This window comes from Artibeus jamaicensis, unplaced genomic scaffold, assembly GCF_021234435.1.
Source record: "Artibeus jamaicensis isolate MK-2021 breed Jamaican fruit bat unplaced genomic scaffold, CSHL_Jam_final contig_685, whole genome shotgun sequence".
Classification (NCBI taxonomy): Eukaryota; Metazoa; Chordata; class Mammalia; order Chiroptera; family Phyllostomidae; genus Artibeus; species Artibeus jamaicensis.
The window spans coordinates 15,574,370-15,602,155 of NW_026521924.1; the positions used below are offsets into that span (position 1 = coordinate 15,574,370).

General features: G+C 52.2%; 1 protein-coding gene across 1 annotated transcript; it reads left to right on the plus strand.

Annotated features, from left to right (window-relative positions):
• The first annotated feature begins 3,689 nt into the window (after positions 1–3,689).
• On the plus strand, positions 3,690–26,996 carry XKR7 (XK related 7). The gene is made up of 3 exons (XM_037143136.2): positions 3,690–4,273; positions 24,495–24,697; positions 25,923–26,996. Exons 1-3 carry the CDS (start codon positions 3,690–3,692, stop codon positions 26,876–26,878), a joined length of 1,743 nt encoding a protein of 580 aa, XP_036999031.1. The 3' UTR covers positions 26,879–26,996.
• The last annotated feature ends 790 nt before the right edge of the window (positions 26,997–27,786 follow it).

The window sequence follows — 27,786 nt, forward strand, 5'->3', positions numbered from 1 at the left end:
TCCCTCCACACCTGCCAGACCCAGCCTCTGCTTAGCCTTGAAGGAGCCTGACTCAGCCCCATTGCAGAGCCTTTGCCCAAGGGGTTCTGCCCCCCCCTACTCTCCCCACTCACTGAAACACCCTTCCTGTGCTCCCTTATTGGTCCTAATCTGAATCCCAGGTCTCTGCTCTCAGGCCACTCAGAACACAGCAATACAGACTGCTCAGGGCAGAGTCCCCTCTACAGTACCACTGATGGGGGGGGGGGTCATTCCTATACTTTAGATGCCCCATCAAATCCTTCCCTGGGTCTCCTCCCCCAGTTGTCTGAACTAAAGTTCTTGAATGCTAGCTCTGCTATTTCCTAACAAATGGCCTTGGGCAAGTGACACCTCCCTGAATCCCAGTTGCCTCACCCCCAAAAATGTGAGGAAAACATGTGGTCACATCAGTAAAGTGCTTAATGCGGCTGCTGACCCACAGAAAGGATCGTTAATTCTGTAAGTTACTGCCCTTGTCTGAAGCAGTTACCTTGCTTATAAAATGGGGAGAATAAGGGAACCTATTTTATCAGGTTGATCATTCATTCATTATTCATTTATTCAATCAATGATTTTTATAGAATACCTGTTGAGTGCCACACATCGCATTGGGTGCTCAGCAATTTCTTGGTGAAGAAAATAAATTAATCCATCCTGGTTGGTGTGGCTCAGTGGATTGAGCACTGGCCTGTGAACTGAAAATTCACAGGTTCAATTCCCAGTCAGGACACACACTTGGGTTGTGGGCCTGGTTCCCGGTTGGGGGTGTGCAAGAAGCAACCAGTAGAGGTCTCTCTCACACACTGGTGTTTCTCTCCTTCTCTTTTTCCTTCCCTTCCCCCCTCTCTAAAAATAAGTAAATAAAATCTTTTAAAAAAGGAAATAAATTAATCCCTCCACTGTAGTAGCCATTGGAGAACAGCAGATATGGCTCTATAGTACCCCATGGCTGTGGACCTCAACAAGGGCTACAAGGTGAACAAGAGTGTGTGCGAGCCGAGACATAGCCGTCGCTGCCAAGGGCACCTCACCAAGCACCCCCAGTTTGTGCAGAGCATGATCTGAGAGGTGTGCAGCTTCACCTTGTATGAGTGGCATGCCAGGGCACTGCTCAAGATCCCCAAGGACAAGCAGGCCCTCAAGTTCATCAAGAAAAGGGTGAGGACACACATCTGCACCAAGAAGAAGAAAGAGGAGCTGAGTTATGTTATGCTGGTCGAAGAGGGAAAAAAAAATAAAAAAAAGAAAAGAAAAAAAAAGAAAAAAAATAGAAAAAAAAAAAAGAAGGACTGAGCCTCCCCCCCTCTGTAAATAATAAACCCTTTTCGGAGGTTCTGACTGGTGTGGCTCAGTTGGTTGGATGTTGTCCCACGAAGCAAAAGGCCACTGGTTCAATTCCCAGTCAGGGCACATGCCTGGGTTGCTGGCCAAGTCTCCAGTGGGCGGGTGCATAAGAGACAACCACATACTGATGTTTCTCTCCTTCTCTTTCTCCCTCCTTTCCCCTCTCTAAAAATAAAGAAGTAAAATCTTTTTTAAAAAGAAAGAAAAGACAAAAAGCTCATAATGGGGTTGAGGTGTCAGGGAGAATTTTCTGAGGGATACAGAGTAGGGTACAGCTGGCATTAAAGTATGTCTTGGGCTGCTTGTTTGAACAGGATAATCCTGGGGTGTAGAGAGATACTGGAGGTAGAGGGGCTCCCTCTTTGGGGTGGGGGTGGGGAAGAGGTAAGAACCTAATTCTGTCGGGCCCCATCTAGAACTTGCGAGAGGGCAGAGAGCCAGACACATGCAGAACTGGCCCAGGGCCAAGAGGGAGTCTGGGGTCAGAACTTCCCTCTGCCCAGGGCTCCCTGGCTAGGGTTCTAGGAGAGAAAGAAAAAGAAAGGGAGATTGCTCCTGCCTAAATCACATTAGGAATCAGGCTCCCCTTTAGCCCAACGCACAAAAACTTCCACTAGTCTACACAAGCCTTTGGATAGGGATGGTCAAATCTGAAGCCTGAAAAACTCCCTTAATCCCTAATTTTCCCTCCTCCATTTTCAGCCTTGGGCGACGGCTGGTACACCAATCTCCAGACCATTGCTGGAACCCAAACAGTCCCTGTTCACGAACAGGATGCTGGGCTGCACAATTGCAGAGACCGGCTTCTTCCTGACCCAGGGCAGCTGCCTCCCCTCATCTTCCCTTTTCTGCCACTCTGAGGCAGGGTGGTCCTCACACCGCTCCTCCTCCCCTCTACTTTCCTCTCCATCTTACCTAGGTCTCCTCCTCCCCTTGGGAGGTAGCAAAACCTATTCTGGAGTCAGATCATGGGTTTGAATTTAGCTCCAGCACTTACTGTGTGACTCCAAACAAATGAATTAACTTCTCTGTGATTCAGTTTCTTCATCTGTAAAATGGGAGGAAAAAGGCAAATTATCTCGGAAACGGTGAGGATAAAATAAGTTAGTAACTGTACTGTGCTTAGAATAATCCAAAAAGAGACTGCTATATGAGTGTTTGTATAACGAATGCCCTGATACATCCACTCTGAGCGAAGGGGGCGGGGAGCTGGGGTTATCCAGGATGTATGAGAGACACTCCCCCCTCTCCTGGATTACTGTTACATGCTTCATCTGGCCTCTCTGTCCCCAGGCTACTTCGCTGTGAGCACTTCTCCCCTCCGGCTGCAGGGTCTTCTTTCAAAATCCTGACTTGATCACATTACCCTCTGCTCAAATTCTGCAGCGGTTCCCCATATGCTTCCTGGATAAAGCATATCTTCTGGCCCTTTAGCACCTCATCCCTCAGAACTCTCCAGCTCCATCTTTCTTAGCTTTCCACTTCCTTGGATCTGTGATCCAGACTTCCTGGAAAATATGCCTTCCAGTCTCAGGCCTCCTCAGGCCTTCGCACTCGCTCTTTCCTCCACCATTTCCTCCCATCAGCACCCAGGACAGCCCCATGTTGCCCCCTTCCCTGCTCCTAGCCACCAGGGCTGTGACCAGATGAAGGCCGTCGCTGAGCGGGGGAGAGGGGGGGAGTGGGCAAGAGACAGCAAACTCTCAGAGCTGCAGTTTTCTCAGCTTCAAAACAGTAAGAAACAGACAGTAAAAAAAAGGGACCTCTCAAGATCAAAGAAGGGGATGAAACAATGTGCAAACACTCTGGAAACCAAGAAGTGGCCTGTTAGCACGGAGTGATTGCTAGAGTTACTGGGGTGTCCGCTAAGCAGGCCCTTTCAAGTTCCTGGTCCCTCGCCCTCCTCAGACCCAGGTCACTGGAGGTAAACAGAGGAGACAAATGCAAGAGGATGGAGAGGGGCGCGGAGAAGAAAAGAGAAGGGAAGGAAGTGGAGTGGGGTGGGGGGGATGAGAGGCAGAGAGCATGTGGCTGGGGCCCCACACCTCCGAGGAAGGAAAGAGAGGGTGACCTGGGATGCTCTCCCCTCCCTTCTGCATCTCCCTTCCCAGGGGGCGCTCCCCGATCCGGCCACAGCCCAGACGGGGTGGGGGAGGGGCGAGGGCGGCGCCCGGGGTAATGAATAATTGAAGTAGAGGGGAGGAGGAAGAAGAGGAGAAGGAGGAAGAGGAGGAGGCGGGAGCCTCCCGCATAGGGTCCTCCCCACTCCGCACCCCACTCCCTCCGCCTCCCGGAAGTCGCTCCCCGCCTCCTGCTCCGCCAACATGGCCGCGAAGTCTGATGGAGCGGCGGTCGCGGCCGGCCCGGGGCCGGAGGGGGCGGCCGGGGGAGCCCGGGGCAGTGCGGCTGGGCCCGTGGAGGCGGCGACAGCGGCCGGGGGCCCCGGACTGACCGGGGCGGGAGGCTCCGGGCCGCGCTACGAGATGCGGGACTGCTGCTGGGTACTGTGCGCACTGCTCGTGTTCTTCTCCGACGGCGCCACGGACCTGTGGCTGGCGGCCTCCTACTACCTGCAGGGTCAGCGGACCTACTTCGGCCTCACGTTGCTGTTCGTGCTCCTGCCCTCGCTTGTAGTGCAGCTGCTCAGCTTCCGCTGGTTCGTCTACGACTACACGGAGCCCGCGGGTGCCCCGGGACCCGCCGTCAGCACCAAGGACAGTGGCATCGGCGGGCCCTCCGTCAGCACCAAGGACAGCGCCGCCGCCTTCCGGACCAAAGAAGGCAGCCCCGAGCTGGGTCCCCGGCCCGCGCCCTCCTCGGCCAGCGCCTACCGCCGCCGCTGCTGCCGCCTCTGCGTCTGGCTGCTGCAGACTCTCGTCCACCTCCTGCAGCTCGGCCAGGTCTGGAGGTAGGAAAAGCGCAGGCGGAGGGAGCCGATTCCAAGGAGTGGGGGTGGAAAAGTGAGGAGGGCCTCCCACCCCAGACCTCCTCTGACCTCTCTAGGCAACCCTCTTGTCCTGACCCCCGCCCCGCCCCACCCCAATGCAGTTCTGATTTCTTCTCTGCCAGCCTCCTTCCTGACCTCTGCCCTCAAACTCCGACCAACCCTGGTGCCATCCTCTCTAATCTGACCTTTGCGGGGAGGAGGGGATGAAGCAAGGAGAGACACAGAAATCCTCAGGAGGGCGTGAACGAGAAGGGCCCTGGGCTGCTGAGGATGCGTGTGAAGCTGGGAACAGAGCCCCAGGGCTCCCTCCAGCCCTGACCTACTCCCTTCTGCCTGAATGCTGAGCCTGGGTTTAGGAAAGAGTTCAGAAGTCCTTCCCAGCTCTCAGAGACCTCAGTTCAGAATTGCAATCCATGCCTAACCTCCGAGGAGAAGCATGGGATTTGAGGCGGCTAAACAAATATCCCGCCCAAACTTTTTAGACTTTTGGGAAAGGGTGTGTTGGACCCAGCTGAGAGACTGTCTGGTTCCTGTTTCTTAGGACTCCGTCGGTGTCCACCTCCCATCCCCACCTCAGCAAGGCCAAGGGGACTGGGGATCTTGCGTCTGGGATTAGATGGCCACTGGCTGCCCTTTAATCCCAGGACAGTAAGACAAAACTGAGGCTTTGTACAAGCAGCCTACTTCCTCTGCCAAGTCTGAGGGCGCCTGCTGAGCTGAGCTGAGGAAATTGGAGACGGGGGATTCTGAACCCAGGGTTCCCCTTGAATCAGGATGGCTCTAGTAGCTTAGGTTCTACTGTGCACTGACAAGATGAACTTGCCTACAATATGATCTTAGGCAAAACCCCTCTTCCCTCCAAGATTAGGTGTCCTCACCTGTGAAATGGGGAAGACCCCCTCCTCCTCATCTTAGTGTCTACCATCATATTTTTCTTACCTGGTGGGTGTTCAGGTGAGAGAAGGTCTATGTGAAGGCCATGCAAACTGCAATATGTTTAAGGAATGTAATAGATTACTCTGATAATCATAGATGTGGGGAAAGCAGGGGAAAAGCCAAAGTCACAGTAGAGCTGTAAAGGGTGATTATTGCTGTTCTTATATTTATTCCGCTATTTGTTAATTCATTCTTCCCCACTCAGAAGATTTAGATCTGGGCTGAGGGTTGGAAACAAGACACCCAGGGTTTATCCCAGCTGCTCACTTGCTGTGTCACCCTTGTCGTGTTGCCAAAGCTCTCCCTGCCTTGGTTTCCCCATGTCTGCCTTGCCTAGATCAATGTGTATATTCATTCCATTTAGCTGTCCTGGGGGGGGAAGGGAGTGAAGTTGTATCCACACAAAGTAGTGTTGTTATTATTATTAGCTTGACACATAAAAATATTCATGTCTACATCCAGGAACTAATCTACATTTACCATTCTGTGCCTGAGTGGACAGATGGTGAAAGATATTTTTAGATTCTGAAATGGTAACTTCCTATTCTTGGTAGCCAAATCTTCATCCCCTTTCCCTTCAGCCTAAAATGGGCCAGCTGCCCTTTGACTCACTACCTCAAGCCCCTCTCTTCCCCCTTTTCAGAATCTACTTGCAAGAAACTGATACTTCTTTTTTTAAAAAATATATAAACTGAATTTCCCTCAAACAGGGCAAAAAATGACCACAGAGTGGGGGCAGGACCTCAGAGAGTGACTGGAAGTAGTTAAGGGTCCACTCAGCTACATGGTTTCTCAGGTAAAAGGGCTAACTGTTCCTACTCTCCCTTATTTCTAAAGTAAGGTGACTGAAATGGTAAACTCATGGCCCTTGGAATTGTTTTGTTTGGTTTGCATAGTATTTCAAATATCCAGAACTCCTAGTCTCTTGAAAAATAAAAATTTAAAAATTAAAAAAAAAAGAAATCAAGTAGTATCTGGCTTGTAACAATTTAGACGGGGTATATATACTCCAATGTGTCCAGCTCCATTCACATATGGATTGTTTCACTTAAACTTCAGGGGCATAGGAGCCCTCATTTATAGTTCTATAACAATTATTTTATTCAGAAAGGGCATATCCTTGCCCAAGGTCACACAGCTAGGGAGGAGGAGAGCTGGGACTCAAGACTCTGCCTTCAGAGCTCAAGTTCAATTCATCCTCCCTGTAGTTCTGCCACTAATGTGTCTCCCAAGCTCGAAGAATTATGAGTCTGAGATCCCAAGATTCCAGGATGATAGAAGTCAGGGCTTCTGCTGCACTGAGATAAGAATGTGAAAGGAGGGGAGGGAGTTGGCCCATGTGGGCAAGGATGGGGAGACGGTGTATATTGTGGGGGAAGTGCTGGATTGGGGGCGGTGGATCAAGAGCTTTATGTCTCCTTCCAGGCTTGTAACTAGCTTACTATGTGGCCTTGGATGTTGCTTTTCCTACATCTGAGCCTCAGTTTCCCTGTATGTCAAATGAAAATATTAGGTTTGATCATCTTAAGAACCTTCCCTTTTCTGTAATTCTGACTACAGATCTAGTTATCAGAGCTAAAAACTCTGGGCACCTGTCCCAAAAGCTTTGGCTTTTAAAATGGCTGAGGGTCTGGGTAGATGGAGGAAAACCCAGACAAAGTAGAGAGAAGCCGGCAGGGCTGGCATTCCTAGAAATTTAGCAATGTTGGCACAACAGGCTTGCTTACCACATGAAATGTTCCCACAGTGAACAGGCTCACTGTTTGGCAGGACTTGGTGCAGATGTTCAGAGTGGTGAAACCCGGGGTGATGAGGAAGGAGACGTGTGTCTGAGTTCTCCAGGGTCAAAGCCAGGAGACTGGCCAGTCACTCACCTCCTGATCTCACGCCCCCGGTTCTGAATAAAATAATTTTAATCATAAAGACCTCTTTCAACTCCTCACGCCTGTACAATGCTGGATTGAAAGCTTAAATACTTTGAGAAGCCGGGTAACACAGACCTGTGATAGCACGTGGATGTCAGTCATGAGGACACTGTGGGGGAAGTAGCGTCCTGGCTCCAGCTGATGGTGCCACGAGAAAGTGTGAACCTGATATTGTCAAGTCTTGATTTCTCCAGAGAAATGGATTGGGATTTTTTTTTTTGGTGAATTCTTCCCATTTTCAATTACTAATTAAGATTTTAAAAAATAGTGTCAACCAAAGGAAACACGTTTGTGGGACTCTCCTCTTTCTGACCTCTGGTCTAACTCTTCACAATTGATAAGGTCTTTTCTTATTCTATTCCCAAACAACCCTGCAAAATGGGTGTTGGTGCTATTATTTCAAACACAGAATGGGGCTCTGAGGAGAGGATGAGGGGAAGGAGTTCATGGACACCGTGCACCCGCTGTGTCCCAGCTGGCCCCATGCAAAGCTGAAAGCACTGGGTCTCTTTTCACCCTGAAACTCCCTCTGTTGGCAACTGATCCACCCATTTACCAGACAAAAAAGTGAGGCTCAGAGAAGTCACGTAACTTGTCCAAGATCACCCACCAACAAAGTGGGGGAGAGGTGAGGTTCCAACCCATTTTGCCCAACTTCCAAACTCCATCCCTAGCACCACCACGCCAGCGGATTTGGGGGTTCCTAGAAAGAACAATGGCCGTGGACCGAGGCAGATTGAACAGCCTAGAGAAGAGCACGCAGATCCTTTGGTGATACCTGAAGCTGGCTGTGGGAGGGACACCACCTTGTGTTTCATATTCTCACCCCAGCCCTCTGAGCTGTTAAGCCAATTACAGTCCTAACCTTGTCTCTTCTGACCCTGTGGGCAGCAGAGCAGTAAGCCCTGAATCCTGCTTTTCCTAATCTTGAATTCACTGGGCTCTGGCTTTGCCCAGATAAGCATGGTTTGCTAAGCCAATTACTAGAAGATGATCTGGCGTGGGATTCCTCCCAGGCTGTCAGGAGGATCCGGGGACCCCAGAATAGGGAAGGAGGGAAGCCAACCGGGCTTCGAAGGACCTCCCTTTAATCCCCCTCTCTGTCTGAGCACTGTTCCCTCTGCCTCTTCAGGAACCTTGCCTTGCACTCAAGAGAAGTTCTGAAATGAATTAGAATGAATTAGTGATCTGCTTGGTGTGAAAGTCAGGCTCTGTGTCTCCCCTGTGGGAAGCCATATTCTCAGAATAATGGTTAAGAACGTGGACTCTGAATTCAAATATCCTTGGTTCAAATCCCGATCCTCTCACTTCCTGTATGTGACCTTGACAAGCCATTTAATCTCTGTCCCTGAGCTTCATCCCTTGTAAACCAGAGATCATAATGGTCCACCCCTTGGGCTGTTTGGAAGTTTAACGAGATAATGTGTGCCAAGGGTTTAGCAAAGGGCTGGCCCCATTGTTAAGTATTCCGAACCGTTGGCAGTGATTAGTGCCATCAGCCTGGGCTTTGTTCTCTGCAGAAGCAGGTTTGTTCATTGAGCAGGTGGCCAGGGAGGGGGCAGGAGAGCAAGAGGGCCTTCAAGGCCCCTGAAGCCATAAGGACTCGGCAGCTGTTCATTTAATCTGCAATCATTCATTCAGCAAATATTTATGGAGCACCTGCTGTATACCAAGCACTGTGTTGAATGCTGGGAATAGAGTAGCGAACAAGACAAAGTTCCTGCTCTCCTGGAGCTCAACAGTCTAGTGGGGGGAACAATAAACAAGCAGAATATAATATGTATTGTGTCGTAGGCAGGTGAAACAAAACAACTTCCCTCCCACCTCCTAAGTTCCTCTAGCTGAGCGAGTAATCAAATTTGATCAATTAACAAGAGGAAATGTCCAAAGTTTATTACAGATGTGCATGTGGGAATGCCGTAAGACAGGAGGTGGGAAAACCGCTGGGCAGTTGAGGTTTCGAAGCCACTGTGGACAAAGGAGAAGGGAGGCAGAGGTCTGGGGTTTCAAAGGAAAAGCAGGTGATTCACAGGGAGGCAGCACATAGTCCACAAATTCTTACTGGGCTACCCACAAACAATGGGACACAGAGGGGAAGCTAGTGAACAGATTTTTGTTTGATTCTCCCTGTCTAACACTTAATTCACATGTGCTCAGGTGACTTCCCTTCTTGAAACAAGTTTTTCTTTCTGAATTCACCTTTAGGCAGGTAAGGAGGAGGGTCAAAGTTTCTTTGAGTCTTTTGTTTCTTAAAATCAATATTCCAAAATGCATATTTTGGGGTGGCAAATCTTTGGGCATCTTAAGTATGCATAATATAAAATAGAATGGATCAGATGGCAGTAAGTGCTACGAAAAAATTGCAACGGGGCAGGAGGTTACAGAAGCTCAGTGAAGAGGGAATGGCTCTTGGAGATGAGGTAGTCAGGGCAGGCCCCTGGGAGGAGGTAGTACGCGGGCAGAGGGCTGGATGAGGTGAGGGCTAGCTGTGTGGAGGTCTCAGGAAGGGAGTTCCGGGAGAAGGGGAGGAGAAGAGCAAGAAGACCTGTGTGACAGAAGCAGAGAGTGGTAGGAGATGATGGTGAACAGGTTGGCTGGGGTTAGATCACACAGGGCCTGATGCATGAAGTGGGGAGCCCAAGAGGATATGAGAATGACTTATATCCTCTTGACTTATGCTTTCCAATGTGCACTCTGGCTGCTGGACGGGAAACAGGCTGGAGGGAGGCCAGGGTAAACCTGGAGGCCCATGAAGAGGCTTTCCAATGATCCAGGTGAGAAAAGATGGGGGCTGGACCATGTCAGCAGCAACCAGGGCAGGGGGTCTGTTTCAGACAGAGTGGACGTGGTATCTTTCCTTCTCTGGTCAATTTTCCTATTGCAGCCAGATAGTTAATGGTGAAGAACCCCCATTCTGGAATCAACCATATTCTGTGTTGCCACTTTCTGTGATTTTGGGCGAATGGCATAACGTGTGCCTTGATTGTCTCATCTGTGAAACGGACAGACATTTTAATAGCAGCACCTATTACATGAGGCTTGAGGGAGTCATAAATTAAATAATGTATATATAGTTTTTAGCACAGTGCCTGGAATACAGAAAGTGCTCAACTCTCATCAGCCATTACTATTTGTATTATTATTTATAAAATGGGCCAGGGGTTGTATCTCATTGTGGTTTTCAAATTGTGTTTCACGGCCCTTTCACAGTCATTTCAACCTGAGTAACTCTCAGTTTCTCGTTTTTAATATGTTGCTTTTGTTCTAAGGTTTTGTTCAGTCCCTTAGCTGAAACACGTTTACAACCCCCTGAACTCCATGACTCCCCACAAGGTTCCTCCCTGCTCTCACTTTGCAGGGTTGTTCCAGTTCAGCCTCATCACAGCACCTCCTGAGACCCCTCTCCGTGACCCCACCCCCGCCATCCTCCTCTCCCCGCCCATCCGCAGCAACAGGCCATTAGAGCTGCTCCGAACAGACACAGTGGCGGCAGTTGGGCCCAGCGTCCCCTGTTTGATCTATAAAGACCACACAGGAGAAGCCTTGCGGGGAGGAGGGAGGGCTGCCAGGAAATGGCTTTGAACCCAAAGCTAGGGCGAAAGTCCCTGGGGAGAGGAAGGAGGATGGGTTGGGATCTCCTCTGGCCTCTCCATTCATCGCCCTGCCTGTGTTAGGGCCTCGTAATTCCTCCCCTGGGAAATCCTATCAGCCTCCAATTCCCCCTCCCCGCCCCGCCCCCCCCCCCCCCCCCCCAATCCATTCCATCCCACCGCTACCGGTAATCAGAATGAGAGCTCTAAAGCTCAGGTCTGACTCGGCCATTCTGAAGCCAGAAGGCTGGCACGGCCCCCCTCTGCCCTTCAGGCTAGTCCAAATGCTTGGCCGTGGCCTCAGGCCCTTTGCCTCCAGCTCTTTCCTCTCCTTGCTGCTCTAGCCGGCGCCCCACACCTGCCCCCTCCAAAACAACAACACACACTCTGTTCCCTCCCAGCTCTGAGTACTGCCTGCTGCCCTTCCTCCTTCAAGCCCCTGTCCCATTCTCTCAGTGGAATTCTGCACATCCTTCAAAGCCAAGCTGAAATGCCTCCTCTTCTGAGAAGCCTTCCCTGAATAAACCTAACATGTGCCACCCTCTGCCTCTCCGACTTCCCATTCCTCAATCAGGCAAAAGTTGCTTTGTTGTTTTTTTTTTAAATAGAAATTGCTTTGCTGTTTTGTTTATAAGAGAGCAGTGCACTTCTGTTGAAACCTCAGGCAGCACAGACAAGATCTAAAGAAGACTCCCCTCCACTCATTATCTCTGGGGGTGAGGAGGTGAGGTTAGGGGAGATTTCCACTTACTAATTAGATCTTGTACATCTTGAAGATTTTACTCCAGCTTTTAATTAACCAGGACATATATGCATACATGCGTCTGTTATTAAAACAGTCAGATATTGCTGAAAATTATATCTACCATTTATAGAAACTTAGATCGTTCTTCACAACAATCGCATCAGGGAGGGGGTGCAGTGGGGAGGAATAAGGGTTGTGGAGCCCAAACTCTGGCTCTGCCTGTTATATGTTGTACGGCCTTGAACAGGTCACTTAACCTCTCTAGGCCTCAGTTTCCTCCTCTGTGAAATGGGATAATAACATCCTGATACAAATGGCCATTGTGCAGGCGTATTAAATTAATACACAGAACATACTCTCCACATCTGTACTATAAGCCAGTAATGCTAGCCACAATAACTGAGTTAGTGGAAACTGAGGCACAGAGTTTAACAGCCTCCTAGTTAGTAAGTAGCAAAGCCAGGGTCTGAAGCAATACAGCCCAGCTCTTAAGCCCATGTGTGTGACCACCAGGTGATGCCTCTTTCCACTAGTTGTGTGTATGAGTCATGTATTGCTTTGAGAAGAGGAAAAACAATCAGAAAGATAGTTTTAAATGTTGGTTTCAATATAAAATACCCACTGTTAACACTCTGGCTCCTTCCCCTCAGACTTCCCCCCAGACACAGTTACTCATTCCTCTTCAGACTCACAGTCCTGATCACATTCTGTTGTGATCCTCCGCCCACCCACCTGGTTCTCCTCCCAGATTCCAAACCCCTGTGGAGTTGAGGTCTCATCTTTTCTTCTCCCTGTCCCCCATGGTGACTGGCCTAGAGCAGACCCTCTGTTGCTGTTGGTGGCCTTGTACCCAGCCAGTTCTGGCAGGTTTTTAGTGCTTGAAGCCTGATGAAGCAGGCTTTGCATCTGTCGCTGACGTAGGGGGTGCTGAGGCAGTGTGGGAGCCCTTTGCCTCTGTGGACATGGGACTGCGAGATGCTAGGCCTTCATCCACAGGCTTTCAAAGTGTCACGGACAAATGCAAGCTAAGGGCAATGCATTTGTACTTGTATAAGATGTAAAGGGAACAACCATGGGCTGAGTTTTTAGGAGGATGGAGGTGTGTGGCTTACTTTAGAGATGAAAGAAATAAAATTCTTCATATGCAGTAGGTGCTCAACGAGTGTTTGTGTGAACTGAATAGAATCTTTGAGATCAGAATCTCAAGCAAAACATACCTCATTGCCTGGGGTTCAGTTACTGCATTTGTAAGGTCCTGCTGGAGGTTTGAGAATCCTAGAAGAGTTTTCCCAGGGCTTGGACAAGGTAGCAGAGTAGCTGAGGCCTGGGGCACTGGTGCAGCTTGTGGCTCCCTGAGGTCCTAGCTTTGTGACCTAGGGCAAGTCACTTCACCAGCCAGAGCTCTAGCCTCATCTATGAAGTGGGGATAATAATAGTATCTACCTCCTAAGATTCTTGTAAAGATGTTGGGAGATAATATGAATGCACAGGGCTTTTCACATACTATATGCTCAGAAAATGTTAATTACTATTACTGTTATTATTAGCCCAAGTTGCAGCCCATCCTACTTGCTTAGTAACAAGGTAGAGAGTGGGAGAGGGGAATGGAGCATCCTAATGCTGATTAACTCCCCCCCCCACACTTACGCACCCCCCTTTAAGGAAGGAGATTTGCTCCAGGGCCCCAGCGGCAGGTGGTGTGAGGACAGATGAGGACCCAAGGTCAAAGGGAGGTAGAGTCTGTTTAAATAGCCTGACAATAGGCAAGAACACTCTGACAATCACACTGCCCAGAAGCAGAGCGGGCTGTTCCCAAGGGCAGGAACTCCACACCACAGATGCAGGCAGATAGAAGTGGCTGGTTTTGGCAGGAAAGCTGTAGCAGCTCTCCCAGGTGGGACGGGAGGATAAACCGGATGATCTCTAAAAGCCCCTTATTGTTTTAAGAGTGTGGCTCTAACTTGGGGGCTTTATGATGCTTGACAGTCAGACCACGGGCTGCAGATCAGTAGCCACGGACAAACCCAGCCCGAGGTGTGTGTTTGGCCTACGCAGTATTTCCCCACTACTGTTTAATGAAACTTGTTATTATGGAAAAAATAAGTGTATAAAAGTAGAGAGAACAGGATAATGATCCTCCATGCACCACCACCCTGGCCAGCTTTGTTTTATCCGGTCAGCACCAGCCACCACAACTTTCTGCAGTGAGGGAAAGGGGCTATATTTTCACTGCCCATTACAGTACACTAGCCATATGTGACTATTGAGTGACTAAAACGTGCCCATGTGATAGAGGAACTACGTTTTGAATTTTAACTAACGTTAAGTAATGTAAATGTGAATAATCATCTGTGGCTAGTGTAGGACATACAGGTGTTGGAGAGCGTAAGTCCAGACTCCCCTCCATTTCTTTTCTTTCCATCTTACTCTGAAGCATACCTCAGACATCCTATCATTACATTCACATGTATTGCAGTACACCCCTAAAGTCGCCGGTTCAATTCCCAGTCAGGGCACATGCCTGTTTTCTGGGCCTGATCCTCAGTTGGGGGCGCATGAGAGGCAACTGATCCTTGTTTCTCTCACACATTGATGTTTCTCTCCCTCTTTCTCCCTCCCTTCCCCTCTCTCTAAAAATAAGTAAATAAAGAAAATCTTGGAAAAATAAAGAGATAGACTTTTTAAAAATATAACTAATATGATCACACATAAAACAAGGGATAATAATTTCTTAATTCATATGGTATTTTTAAAATTAGTTGCCAACATTTCCAAATCGGGATGACATTTTTGCATAAATGTCTTAATTTTCAGCTATTCTTTTAAAAAAGATTTTGTTTATTTATTTTTAGACAGAGGGGAAGAGGAGAGAAATATCAGTGTGTGGTTGTCTCCTGTGCTCCCCATGCCGAGGACCTGGCCTGCAACCCAGGCATATGCCCTGACTAGGAATCGAACCAGTGACCCTTTGGTCCTCAGGCCGGTGCTCCATCCACTGAGCCACATCAGCCAGGGCAATCTCCAGCTATTCTTGAAAAATTAAAGTTCCAGCCCCGCTAGGCTCACAAGAGCAGCAAGCAGCTGGAGCTGAGGTGCAGCTGCCTTTTTGGACAGGGCACCCCTCAGTCCTTCTCCAGAATTCCTCATAATGACATCAGCTTGGGCCCCCTGTCATCTAGGATCTCACACCCAGACTCGGGACAGATGGAAGAGGTACTTTCTCCCTACCTTGACCTACAAGTTCCCCTAGGTGACCAAAGCCACCAGAGAAGTGGAATCTAACTTCCCCTCCCCCGACTGGTTCATGACATCCCGGCTCTGCAAGGAATATCAGGAAAAAAGAGAAAAGAAGGGACTGAGAGTCTTGCACTAGAGTATGGGATCCTGGGTTCTTGTCTGCTCTGTACCCATTTCACAGGTGGGGAAAGTGAGGCCAGAGAGGGGAAAAGATCTGGCTGCAGCCGTACAGTGAAAGACGTAACGTGGGAACCTGGTCCCAAAGGCTTTGCTGGAGAGGAACTGCCTGCTTAGCTGTTGGGTGAAAAGAGGGACCCTTGGGTGCTGCTGGCAGTGGGTTGGATAGGCCAGGGTCTCAGCTCTTCAGCCGAGGCTAAACTTAGTGGCAGAGAAATATTTGGCATCAGCCCGGCAAAAAGAGGTGCTATGACTCTCCAGGGGGCTGCTAAGGAGGAGGGAGACAGCCCTACTCCCAGCACCACACGAAATGGGAACCAAACGTGTAAAATCACATTCTTTGCTGGCATTTATGACTCATTTGGCTGCCAACCTAGGAAGGTCCTATTTTGAATTCATGCAGGAGTGCTCAGCATCAAGGGGCCAGCAGATGGGCAGGGGGCCTCAGAGCCATCCCTGCAAGAGCTTCCTGGGCCACCCTGCAGATGAGGTAGCACAGAGGACCCACAGGCATCTGGGTCCCCAGGGCCTGGCTCAGCTTCATTTGTACCTGTGGCGAAATGGAGAAGTTAGCCACCCTGCCTTAAGATGCCGCTCTGACGCTTTGGGACAAGTCACTTCTCCAAATGCTTGCTAAATGTCTCTGAGGTCCATCGCCTTCCGGGGCCATCCTCACCTCTCGCCTGGGAACTGGTCTTCCACCTCCTACCCTTGCCTCCCTCACTCCAGTCTATTCCCCACAGCAAGTACTGCCTCTAAAAGCCAGAAATGCTGTCTAATCCTGTCGCTCTCTTGTTTAAAACCTTCCCGTGGCTCCTCAGCAATCTTAAGTTAAAGAACAAATCCTTCACCATGGCCCACTCATCTCTTGCTTTCTTACCTGCTCCTCGAAGCTACAGTGATTTTGACCACTTACTGCTTCCTCCCAACTCAAGACCTTTGCCCATGTTGTTCCTCTGCCAGAAACTTCTTTCCTTCCTGCCTTCACCTGGTTAACTTCTGTGCCTGCTTCAGATCGTGGCTTACTAGCCACCTCCTTCAGAAAGCCTTCCTAGATTGCTACCCCTTCCCAAACTGGGCCAGGCCCTCCTGCAGTAGCACTGCTTTGCTCAGTGCTGAAACATGGAACCCTGCTTGCAGCAGGGCAGGAACCCATGGAATATATTTGTTCCATGTTTACGTGATGATTTAACTAACGTCCAGGTTCCCCCACAGACAGTAACGGATGGGCTGGGCCTGTCTCCTTCAACATTGTGTCCACCAGCATTTTAGCACAGTTCCTGGCGCACTGTAGGTACTCAGAGATGCTGGATGAATAAAAGTCAAATGAACCTCCCCTTTTCCGAGACTCAGTTTCCTCATTTGGAAAAGGGGGATCATGCCCACAAGAGCTCACAGGGCTGCAGTGTGGATTTTAGCAGAGTCCGTACAGCAGGTCTTTGATGAGTGGCAGTTATTTTCAGGGGGAAGACAAAGACCCCAAAGAAAGCCCTGCCCTGTGAACTTGCCCCAGAAGGACTTCTCTGACCCACTCTCTCCTCTGGACAGATTCAGTGAGCTCCGGGGAAAGCCGGCCTACACGTGGGCTGTAGCTGTACCAGACACTAAACTAGAAACAAGAAGTCCTCCTTTTCCTGCCGGGGCCTCAGAGTCAGAAAACTCCTTAAGGTCTCCCATTGGTTGCCTGCCGACTGGCTGAGCATTTTACATTATACCACTGCTTCATAGCAGTCAGTAGCTTACTGGCTTCATAGCTACTCCATAAGGTGGGCAGTAAGCTGAGGGGTTCAGCGAGGGAAGCAACTTCCCCAAGATGACACAAACAGTGAGTGAGTGATGGAGCCGGAGCCTGAACCTGCGTCCCCCGGACCCCCAAGCCCGGGTTATTTCCCTCTGCATTTGGCTGCCGTCCTTGGAGCTTATAAAGTATATTCACACTCATTCATTCACTCACTCAGAAAACAAATATATGTTGAACATTAACTATGTGCCTGGCGCTAGCGACATAGCAGAGAACAGGTGAACCATGGGCCCCACGCCACTGGGGAGACATACGATAAATATGGAAGCAAGTAAATTAGACCATTTCCAGTAGTTATATGTGTTATTAAGGGAAAAAAACAGGTTAACATGTCAGGAAGGGCCAGCAGGGTGAGCAGAGTGCCTTGGGAGGGGACCTAGGAGGGTCTCTCTGAGGAGATGACACTGAGCTGAGGTGGAAAGAATGAGAATTTGTCAGAGGTTGGGGGAGCCGTTTCCAAGCAGAGGCTGGAATGGGCTTGGGGTGCTCAGAAGCAGCAAGGCAAGTGCAGCTGGAGAAGCGGAAGGTGGGGGGGCGGGGGAGAGAGGTGCTAGAGGTGGGCAAAGGCTAGACTGCACTGGGCCTCAATGGCCACGGGAAGAATTCTGCTCTAGGAGTATGGGCAGTGGCACACGCTGATCTGAGACGTTACAGGGCCCCCCGGGCTGCTGTGTGAAGAATAAGCTCGAGGAGCAAGGAATGGGGGAAGGGCATCAAGGGCAGAGGGAGGCTGCAGCTGCTGGGAGTTGGCCGGCTGGGACCGGAGTGGTGACATCAGGCTGGAGAGAAGTACCTGGGTTCAGGGCACAGATGCTGGGCCTTAAGGTTGTAAGAACTGGGTGGGTGGGGAGATGGGCCTGATGGAGATCCCTTGTGGAGGCCAGAATCAGGGTACCTGGGTACCTGGGCCCGTTCTGTAGAGGAGGACTGAGGCCCACAGAGGGGTTGGGCTTCCCCAGAAGGGACTTGAGCCTGGGTCTCCTGACTCTGATTACTGTTGTCACCCTCCCACAGTGTGCTCTAACCCCTCATGATGCCCAGCAAAGCCTGTAGGTCCACCTCTGTCTGACGCGGGTCCTCCTGGGCATCTCTGCCTAATATGGGCACCGCGTACCCTCCATGCGACTAAAACATCATCTCCGGGGCAGGGGCCCATGAAGAGCCACGTCTGAGTCCTAGGCGTGGCACCAACCTAGGTGTGGCACTTGTGACTTTCTACAAGCCCAGTCCCTTTCTTGGTCTCAGTTTCTTCATCTATTAAGTGAGGATAATAATAGTACCCACCTCAAAGATTTGCTGTGAAAAATGAACAATATGTACGGAAAGGCTTAGCATAGTTGGTCATGCAGTTGGTGCTCAATAAATACGAGCTATGAACAGTATCATTAACACCGGCCCACTGTCCCCTACTGACCTGCGGAGCAGTGATGCGCCGGCTGGTGCAAGGTGTCCTGCTCCTTCCCATCAGCCCTGCCTTCCCAGCCCCACCCTGCTCGTATCAAGAGGGTTGCAGGCCTGTCCCACAGGGGAGGCCAAGAGCTAACCGAGGCAGGGCGGGAGGTGGGGGTTCCTGGATGGAGCAGGAGCGGGGGCACCGCTGGAAGCTGCTGTGTTTTTGGCCCAGAGTGTGCGGGGGTGTGGAGAGGGGAGAGAACACACTCAGAAACACCGAGACCGACAGATGGAGGAGATGAGGACGTGAGAGACGCAGACAGACAGAGAGAGACCCGGAGTCGGGAGACGATGAGCAGGCAGGGGAGGACAGCCGGAAAACTGGCAGTCTCGCCGAGCCACGGGCTGAGCAACAGACCGGCAGATGGACCGCGCAGCCAAGAGACTGACGGATAGACAGACGACAGGCAGACTCAGTATCCAAGAGACAGACAGAAAGACAGACTGAAAGCGGACCAGTATCTAAGAGGACAGACAGGCTGTACTGATATTCAAGCGATAGACAGACTGATATCCCCGGCCTCTAAGAGCAGACAGACAGGCTTACACATGATCCTGGGCCAGACGACTAACAAATGGACATAGTGTCTAGGAGACAGTGTGACCCATAATCCAAGGTACAGACCACTGGACCGACCCAGGGTCCCAGGGTGAGGCTGACTGACAGATGAATAGATTGACTGACTGACAACAACTAACGAACAGATAAATAAATAGGCTGACCCTGCATTCAAGGGGCTAATACGACAGGCTGAACTGAGTCACAGACAGAAGAGACAGTGGCTCAGGCTCTGGGGGAAGACGAAGGGACAGGTCCAGCTTGGACATAGGTTGAACCATCTGCATGGTCCTGGCCAGAAACCCTGACCTCGCACCAGAGACCCAGGAACAAAGAACAGGAGTGAGAAAGAGTGACCCAGACATTGGGCCCAGAAGCTTCCTGGCTTCTCGGAGATATGGATCCCCTCTTCCCTCCACATGACAGAGGAGCCCCCAGCCATAGGGGATGCTGGGAGATTTCTGGGTCACATCTGGGAGAATACAGTAAGCTGTGTCCATTTCCTGACCCTGCTGGCTGCTCATGGAAGCGATGGGGTTCAGAAGGCACAGCTCTCTGGATCTGTGAGTGTGGGGATCTCACACCCTGACTGCGGGCTTCTCTCCTCTCTAGACTTGGTTCTATTTGCTCCCAGCTCCACCTTCAACAACACACACTATCTGTTCTTCCAGTTTCCTCCCAAACATGCTTCTTCTCCGAGTACAAGGCTGGGAGCCAGCAAATTAGATCCCAAATAGGCCTCTGAGCACCTCTGTTCCCTCGCCTGAAAAACGGGTGGTGAGGCGAGTGGTAGAAGCTGCCTGTTAGGTTTGTCAGGTTCTGGCTCACGCTGGCCTCAGGCGGCATAAGGCTGGGAGCTGTCAAACTTGGCCGGGCCCAACCAGGCCAAGGAAAGTCAGGGAAAGCTTCCTGGAGGAAGAAGGACAGAAATAAGTCGGTGAGGACAGGAGTAGCCTGCGAGGTGTCCTGGCTCTATGCAAACTCAGGCAGAGCAGCCCTGGGGCCTCCAGGGTCAGGAGTGAGACACACACAAACACATTTATTCACTCAACGTATATTTATCGAGTGCCTACTGGATGGGCTAATGCTGGGGACACAGTGGTGACCAAGTCAAAAAAGGTCCCCACCCTAATAGAGCACAGTGGTAAAATAGAAAAACAAATGTGTAAATTAATACATAAGGTCATTTTGTAGTGCATGTTAAGAAAATAAAGGAGGGCAATGTGACAGGCTAGAGTGATCTGTGAGAGCAGAGGGGCTGACATGAGACAGGTGACCAGGGAGGCCACTCTGAGAAAGTGACTCGGGAGCCAGCCACAGGAGGCTCCGGGGAAGGGGTGTTCCAGGCAGAGCAAGTAGCAGTGCAAAGGCCCTGAGTCAGGAAGGGGTTGGGCTGGGTTCGAGGAAGCTGCAGGTATCTGGAGCACCAAGAACAAATGAAACAGTGGTTTGGGAAGAGAAGGGAGAAATGGGCAGGGCCAGAGGGTTTAGGGCCTGCAAGCCACGGGGAGATGCTTGGACTTTTGTTCCAAGTGTGGTGGGTGACCCTTGGAACGTTTTGAGAAGGGGAATGACATCCCTCACAGGTTTTCGGAATACCCTACTGGTTGCCATGTGGATGTAGAGAGCCCACTGAGAGGGGACAGTGACAGTGGCCTGGACCAGGGTGGTGGCACTGAAAGAATGAATGGACTAGGGATGCGTTTTAGGGGAGAAGAAATACATCCCCCCAAGGCTGCCTTCCTTCCCCTGAGAGAGAACTTCCTTTTCTGGTATCAGTCCCATTTGCAGTGAAGATCAATGTCTTCCCATCACTTTTCAAACAGAGTGGAATGGGTGGGCTTCCTGGAGGAGGTTTTAAGAGGCTACTTGGTGAGGGAGGAGCCAGAGGCCTCTATCCAGCATATGCTCCTCCCCTTGCTCCCCACCCCCATGTGCATGTCCCTCTGCAATTTACAAATGCTCAGGACAAGGAGGAAAATGAGGCTCAGAGAGGCAGAGAGAGTACCCAAGGCCACACAGCATCCAGGGCAGGGCTGCGCAGCTCCCACAAACTCAGCGTATTGCCCATCTTGCCTCTCTGACCCTCGTTGCAGGAGCTGTGATGTTGGGGAGGAGGGCAGAGTTGACCCCTTGTTAGAGAAAGTGAAACTGAGGTTCAGGGGAAACAGTCCTGGGCAGGGCTCTTTTAAGACCTCCACATGTATCAAGCACATTAAAATGCAGCTGTATCAAACATCAAACGTATATTCTATATAACCAGATAAAAGTCAAATTGCCGTTGACTGCCTAGTATCATGTTGTTTTGCAGACATTTAATGAAACATTTATTAATTTTGATTGTGCAGTTTTTCCCTGTGTTTTAGAGCCAATTTCTTTTTCCAGGCCTCAAACATTTTTCTAGGCCCCTAAAAGCCTTGCAGGCCCTTGGCAGTGAGCATGCAGCGTGGCTGGCAGGAGCAGCTGCAGATTTGGGTGCTCTTGCCAAAGCAGGCAGAGTATTGTTGAACCCCAGCCCTTTCAGCCCCAGACTACCATGGCGATCTTCCTACACTCCCCCACTGACCCCATGTTTGTGGGTCTCGGAGGCCTTCTGTCTTCCCCTCCCCCTCCCCTGCTCTGGCCCACTGTGGTCCTGGGCTGGGTGAGTCCTTTGTCTGTGGTTAGCGGGTGTGGGGCTTTGGGAGCTGGCAGAAGTGGGCGGGGAGGTGGGCAGGCAGCCTGTCAGGTGGTGATGGATGCTGGCTGGGCCGGGGCCTCCCTCATGCTGACCAGGGCCAGGAAACAGATGGTCTTCCAGCCTGAGAGAAACTTCCAGGGTGTCGCCCTCCCCCAGCTCCCCAGGCCCCTTCACGTTGGACCAGCTGGTCTCTCCTTCCTGTTCAAAGCCAGAGCCATGGGAATGGGGAAGGGAACTGGGTTGGGGGAAGATGCAGGCTGGGAACGGTGGTCTGTGTTCTGGGCCCTCAGGAGCTTGGGGGGCCATCTGGGTCTCCCCCTTAGTCCCCCCACCTCTGGCCATCTCCAGTTCTGTTCTCTGCCCCTCCTCTGTGCCCTGCCTTAGCTCAGCCCTGTCATTTCAGGCCTGGACCAAACTCCAGCCTCTCCTGGCTTTCCTCCAAGCCAGCCTCCAGAGCAAGCTTTCTGAGCCACTGAGCTTATCACATCACCCCTGATTCTGGGATAGAATTCAAATGCAGAATAAAATATGAACTCTCCAGTCCGGAATTTGATGCCCTTCATAATTCCAGTTTTCTTATATCCCTGTGCATGAAAACCCTACCCTCCGGGCCTGCAAACCACTGGCCATTCATTCTCCTAAAAGGCTGTGTTCCCTCATGCCTCTATGCTTTTGCTCAATGTTTGTTCCACCTGGAATGTCCTTGCACTTCCCGTGGGCCTGTCAACACCTACCCATGTTTCAAAACTGAGACCAAATGTTTCTTCCTCCAAGAAGTCTTCCCCAACCCCCCTCTGCCCCCCGTTAAAGTTACCCAGCTCTTCTCTGGATTCCACAGCATCTTAGGGCGTCTATTTCAGCTCTTACCTTGCCTCCCTCCCATGGAGGTGAGAGACACTTAAGGGCACAGGATGTGGCACAGAGTTAGTGGTCAGAATATATTTGCTAAGTAAATGAACGAGGCCGGCTGCAGGGAGCCTTTTGTGGGGCATAGGCAGGGGCCCAGAGAATGAAAGTTACGAGGAGACAAATTTCTGCTCACCAAAGAAACGCAATCTGTATGGAGCTGCTCAGGAGCAGCAGTCCCTGCCCCAGGAGGTGGGGGCTGCCTACCATGGAAGTACACAAGCAGAGAGTGTAAATGCCCGGGGCTGGGAACTGCTAAAGGCATTTCAGCATTGGGTGGGAGGGTTGGACTGAGGGACCAGGGATGGGGAGAAGAGCCCTGAATGGGACGTTTCCAGCCACATTTTCAGGAGAGAGTTTGGACCCCAGAACGTTCCCTCTGAAAGGATCTTCAGACTCATCAAACCCATCCCTCTTGTTGGCAAATGGAGAAACTGAGGCCCAGAGACAGTCATACCATTGCTGAGACCAGGATACTCACTGGGGAAACTGTGGGTCTGTCAGCTGACCCCAAATTCCAGGGAGCGCTGTGTTCCTCCCTTGGGCTGGCAATTCACCACGGAACGCCATTGGCCTGCAAACCACATTCTGATCATGCCAGCCCTTCGTATCTGGGAAGTCCCCACTTCCCCAGTTTGGGATGCCGGCACGGGGCACTGAATCGTTGGGATGTTCTCCCCTGGTTTCCGGGGAGATCTCTTCTAGAGGAACCCTCTTTGGTTTCAACAAAGGGCGTGCCTGCCCCATGAATCAGGGAATTTGGGGGTTGTGGGGCTAGTGTCTGTGACGGCAACAGCCAGGGGTGGAGCCGCTGGGCAAGGCACCAGGGCAGGGAGGGGCAGTCAGACCCAGAGATCTGTGTGGACAGGTCCCTTGTCACCCAGTGGACACAGCTCTTTACAGTTGCAAAGTATCTTCTCATCCATTACATCCTCGCAGCCACTTTGGCAGGGATTAACTAGGGCTCGGAGAGGGTCTTCTTGCTCAAGATTACACAGCAAAGTCAGAAATCGAACGCAAGAAGACATCAGGATCCCTTCCATGTCCCATACCGGGTTCTCGTGCAGTGAAACAAACTTTCAATTATTCACACATTCATTCATTCAGCCAACACACAGACTGAGTGAGCATTGACGGTGTGCTAAGAATTGAAGATGCAGCAGTTATCAAGCTGACCTAATCATTCTCACGGACTTCCCAGTCTTGGGGAGATAGATGCATAAGCAGGCAGTTACAGCCCACGGTGAAAAGTGCAGGGTTGGAGGGCAGCCTACACTCCAGGAGAAGTGTGGGAGGAGAAATCCCTACTCCGGGTGGAGGGTGGTCAGCGGAGGCTTCTGGTTGGAGTCACGTTTATAAACTGAGCCTTGGCGGCGGGGGAGCAAGAGTTATTTAGGTTGGGGGCTGGAGTGGAGTGTGGGACAGGACGGGTGAACAACTGTTGCAAAAGCCCGGTGGTGAGGGGGAGCACTGTGAGCTGGAATCTGGCCTGTGCAGAATAGCTGGGGACAGGGTTTGTTGGGAGAAGCGACATGAGAAGCAGCAGCAAAGCCTCAGATGCCAGGGGATCTCTAAGCAGCTTCTCGGTGCCCTGTGGGGAGAATGGGGCACTCAGAGATGGCATTGGGAACAGACCAGGAAGCTGCTGGTGGCAACAGAACTGGGGGCTGGCACCAGAAACTGCTCCTTGTGTGGGCGAAGTCTTTATGGCATATAGGGAGAGGCAGAGTTACTTAACGGTTAGAGGGGGAGCCCCGAAGCCAGGCTGTCTGGGTGTGAATGCTGGCTCCACTGCTTCCTAGCTGTGCGATCTCGGGTCTCGGTTTGCTCATCTATAAAATGGGGATTAAAAAATGACAGGGTGCCAGGAACCCTGTGAAGAAAGCAGGCCCCAAAGTGCCCGAGGAATAATGCTGATGAGAATGCTGCAGTAAGTAAGCACTTACTTTGCGTCACTGCTTTAAGCTTAGGAGCCCACTGGGAGCTCCCCAACAGTCCCAAGGAGTTCATTGATCCTTTCAAAATGCCCATTTTACATCTGTGGGAATAGGCTCAGTGCAGTCAGTGACTTGCCCGGGGCTACACATGTTTACCCTTGCCCTTTGCGCTTGCTGGGTGGCAAGGGGCGGGTTGGGAGTGGGTGCCTGAGCATGAGCACCGCGTCCCTCCGGCAGGTACCTGCGCACCATGTACCTGGGGCTGCAGAGCCGCTGGCGCGGGGAACGGCTCCGGCGCCACTTCTACTGGCGGATGCTGTTCGAGAGTGCCGACGTGAGCATGCTGCGCCTTCTGGAGACCTTCCTACGCAGCGCGCCGCAGCTCGTGCTACAGCTCAGCCTCCTGGTGCACCGCGGCGGCCGTCCGGACCTGCTGCCCGGTGAGCCCTGCTCCCTCCGCCCTTCCTGCCCGCTGCGCCCTCCTCGCTCCAGCAGCCCCCGACCCCCAACCAGAGCTCACTCACCTTCAGTATTAAATATTCTGACAGCCCCACGTGCCAATGCTCTGTGCTTCAAGTCCCCTGGGGATGGCCTGTGCACCCCCTTCCGCCTCCACGCTCACTGTCAAGGTTGTGCAGGCCTTGCCCCTTCTACTCTCACCACCCTCCAGGCCTCTCCAATGGCTGGGCCGCTTATCTCAGTGTTGGAAGAGACCTGGCCTCTCCACCGCTTGGCCTCCTCTCAGGCCCCTTTCAGCCCTTCCGCCCTTCCCTGTTATCAGGGCAGCCCAGACCCCACCCATTTCTGCCAAGTTGGAAGGGGCCCTTGACCCCATCACCACACCTCAGGCCCTCTCTGCGCCCTTCATTCTCCAAACTTCCCTGATCCCAGCCTGCATCTGCTGGGACTCCGTCCATCCACCCTCTCACTGCTCTTCAGCCCCTGGGAGCCCCTCCCAGGTCTGGCCGCGGCTCCATCACTCACCTCCACTTGCCCCTCCCCTCACTCCAACAGGCCAGGCAAACGCCTTTCATGTCAGAGAAAGGCCACCTCCTCTGTTTCCCGGGGCTCCCCATGCTCCTCCCACCCGCATTGCACCCAGCCCACCCTCAAAGTGCTGAAAGACTCTGTCACCACCTCTCAGGTACTGGGCCCCCATCGCCACCCTACATTTGCTTCCCATCCCCTCAGCTGTGCTCAGGTGCCCCGCCCTCTTCGCACTCCAATCTCATCCTGGTTACTGACAGCTTCTAACAGTCCCCTCCTGGCTCCTCCACATCCTAATTGTGACCCCTCCAACTCTTTACCTCCTTTTCCACTCCCAGAGTCCTACACCCCAATTTCCCACCTTTCCCCCCAGCCTCTGAATCCTAACGGTCCCCGACTAGCAACCTGGGCCTGACCCTATGGAGCCCCAAATCACCCACCTTACTTTCCCTTTGTGGTCCTACCCCTAAAGAAGTACTCAGCTCCATCCACTCCTCCCCCACATCATTGGTCTTGAAGACCACCCATAAGACCCTCCCCATACCCTGCCTGATTAACAGGCCCTTCCCTCACAGGCCTCGGAACCCAGCTCCTGACCCAGAACCCTCCCCTTTACCCAGCCCCCAACCCAGACCCACCCCTAACCCAGCCCGCCCCGCCCCCACCCTGTCTCCACAGCCCTCTCCACCTCCGCCTCACTCCTGTCCCTGGCCTGGACGCTGGCCTCCTACCAGAAGGTGCTACGGGACTCTCGAGACGACAAGCGGCCACTATCGTACAAGGGCGCAGTGGCCCAGGTGCTGTGGCACCTATTCACCATTGCGGCCCGCAGCCTGGCCTTCGCGCTCTTCGCCAGCGTCTACAAGCTCTACTTCGGCATCTTCATCGTGGCCCACTGGTGCATCATGACCTTCTGGGTCATCCAGGGTGAGACGGACTTCTGCATGTCCAAGTGGGAAGAGATCATTTACAACATGGTAGTGGGCATCATCTATATCTTCTGCTGGTTCAATGTCAAGGAGGGCCGCAGCCGCCGCCGCATGACCCTCTACTACTGCATTGTCTTGCTGGAGAATGCAGCACTCACGGGCTTCTGGTACTCAAGCCGCAACTTCTCCACCGACTTCCATTCACTCATCCTGGTCTGCGTGGTGGCCTCCAGCTTCGCATTGGGCATATTCTTCATGTGCGTCTATTACTGCCTCCTGCACCCCAATGGGCCCATGCTGGGTCCCCAGGCACCCGGCTGCATCTGCCCTGAGGCCTCAGAGCCCTGTGGCCCACCAGCCGATGCTGTCACAAGTCCCCCGAGGTCCCTGCCGAGGACTACAGGCGCGGAGCGGGATGGGGCCTCGGTGGGGGGCGAGCGTGCAGGGACCCCCACACCACCTGTCTTCCAGGTGCGGCCTGGCTTGCCTCCTACACCAGTAGCCCGCACCTTGCGGACAGAGGTGCCTGTCATTCGGATTGACCTGCCTCGTAAGAAGTACCCTGCGTGGGATGCTCATTTTATTGACCGCCGGCTCCGGAAGACCATTCTGGCGCTGGAGTATTCCTCGCCAGTCACACCCCGGTTGCAGTACCGGAGCACGGGGACCTCCCAGGAGCTGCTGGAGTATGAGACTACTGTGTAGGCCACAGTTTCCCCGCTACAGGGATGGGCCTGGCTCATCCCACATCGACCACAGTGTTGAGCCTGGAATTTCAGGGCCACCAGGCTATGGGGACGTGGGTCTGTTGGTACAAGGGTAGAGTGGCTCCACCATTGGGTTCTTTCAGGGGAGGGGCAGCCTGGTGGAGCCCCCAGCCCTAGGCTGTGTTTTAAGCCCTGCGGCCCAGTTTCTAAGCCCCCCTTGGACCAGGGCCCAGGGAATTAACTGGTGCTACATTCCTCATGAGCTGCCCTGCTTCCATGAAGGCCTCCATACCACCTCCGGTGCTGGGGACCCCACACCCCCCCGCCCGGAGTTGCCCCCGTGTCGCCTGTGGTGGACCTGTCAGAGAAGGGGCACTGTCTGGGGTCCAAGACCGAGGCCCTGTGCTCTTGAATGGGTGCTGGGGGGATGCCTCTGCGGTGGGAGGAGGTCTCTGAGGGCGAAGGAGGCTACAGAAGATGTGGGGTGAGGTGGGAGCGTCTGGTGAACAAAGTGGGGGCTGGTCCTGTGGGTCCAAGGTCTGGAGCCTGGGTCAGAAAGGAATTAAAGGAGGGAGTCAGGGTGGGGTGGGGAATTGGGGGTGGGGGCAGAGAGTACTAGAGCTGAAGGGGAGGAAGAATGCTGAGACATCTGAGGGGTCTAGGCCGGCTGAAACATGAAGGGTAGCAGATTTGGGGGAGGGGAACCCTTGGTCCAGAGCACACAGCGTATTCCCCAAGTGAGCTCCCCCAGAGACAGCCTCCGTCCGTGTGGGCTCTGTCGTGGTTGGGGCTCCAGACGCCTGCGGTGAGATGTTTCCAGAAGCCTTGCTTTGTTCTAGGTGAGCACCCAGAGCGTGTCTTGTAGAAAAAGGTCTTGAATGCAACAGATAAAATGTCTAGGAAGCT

Bases quoted from the DNA above. Each gene is read 5' to 3' on its own strand.
- XKR7 (XM_037143136.2), top strand. From the start codon at position 3,690: ATGGCCGCGAAGTCTGATGGAGCGGCGGTCGCGGCCGGCCCGGGGCCG. The intron at 4,274-24,494 runs GTAGGAAAAGCG...TCCCTCCGGCAG, and splicing joins CAGCTCGGCCAGGTCTGGAG to GTACCTGCGCACCATGTACC. The intron at 24,698-25,922 runs GTGAGCCCTGCT...CTGTCTCCACAG, and splicing joins CCGTCCGGACCTGCTGCCCG to CCCTCTCCACCTCCGCCTCA.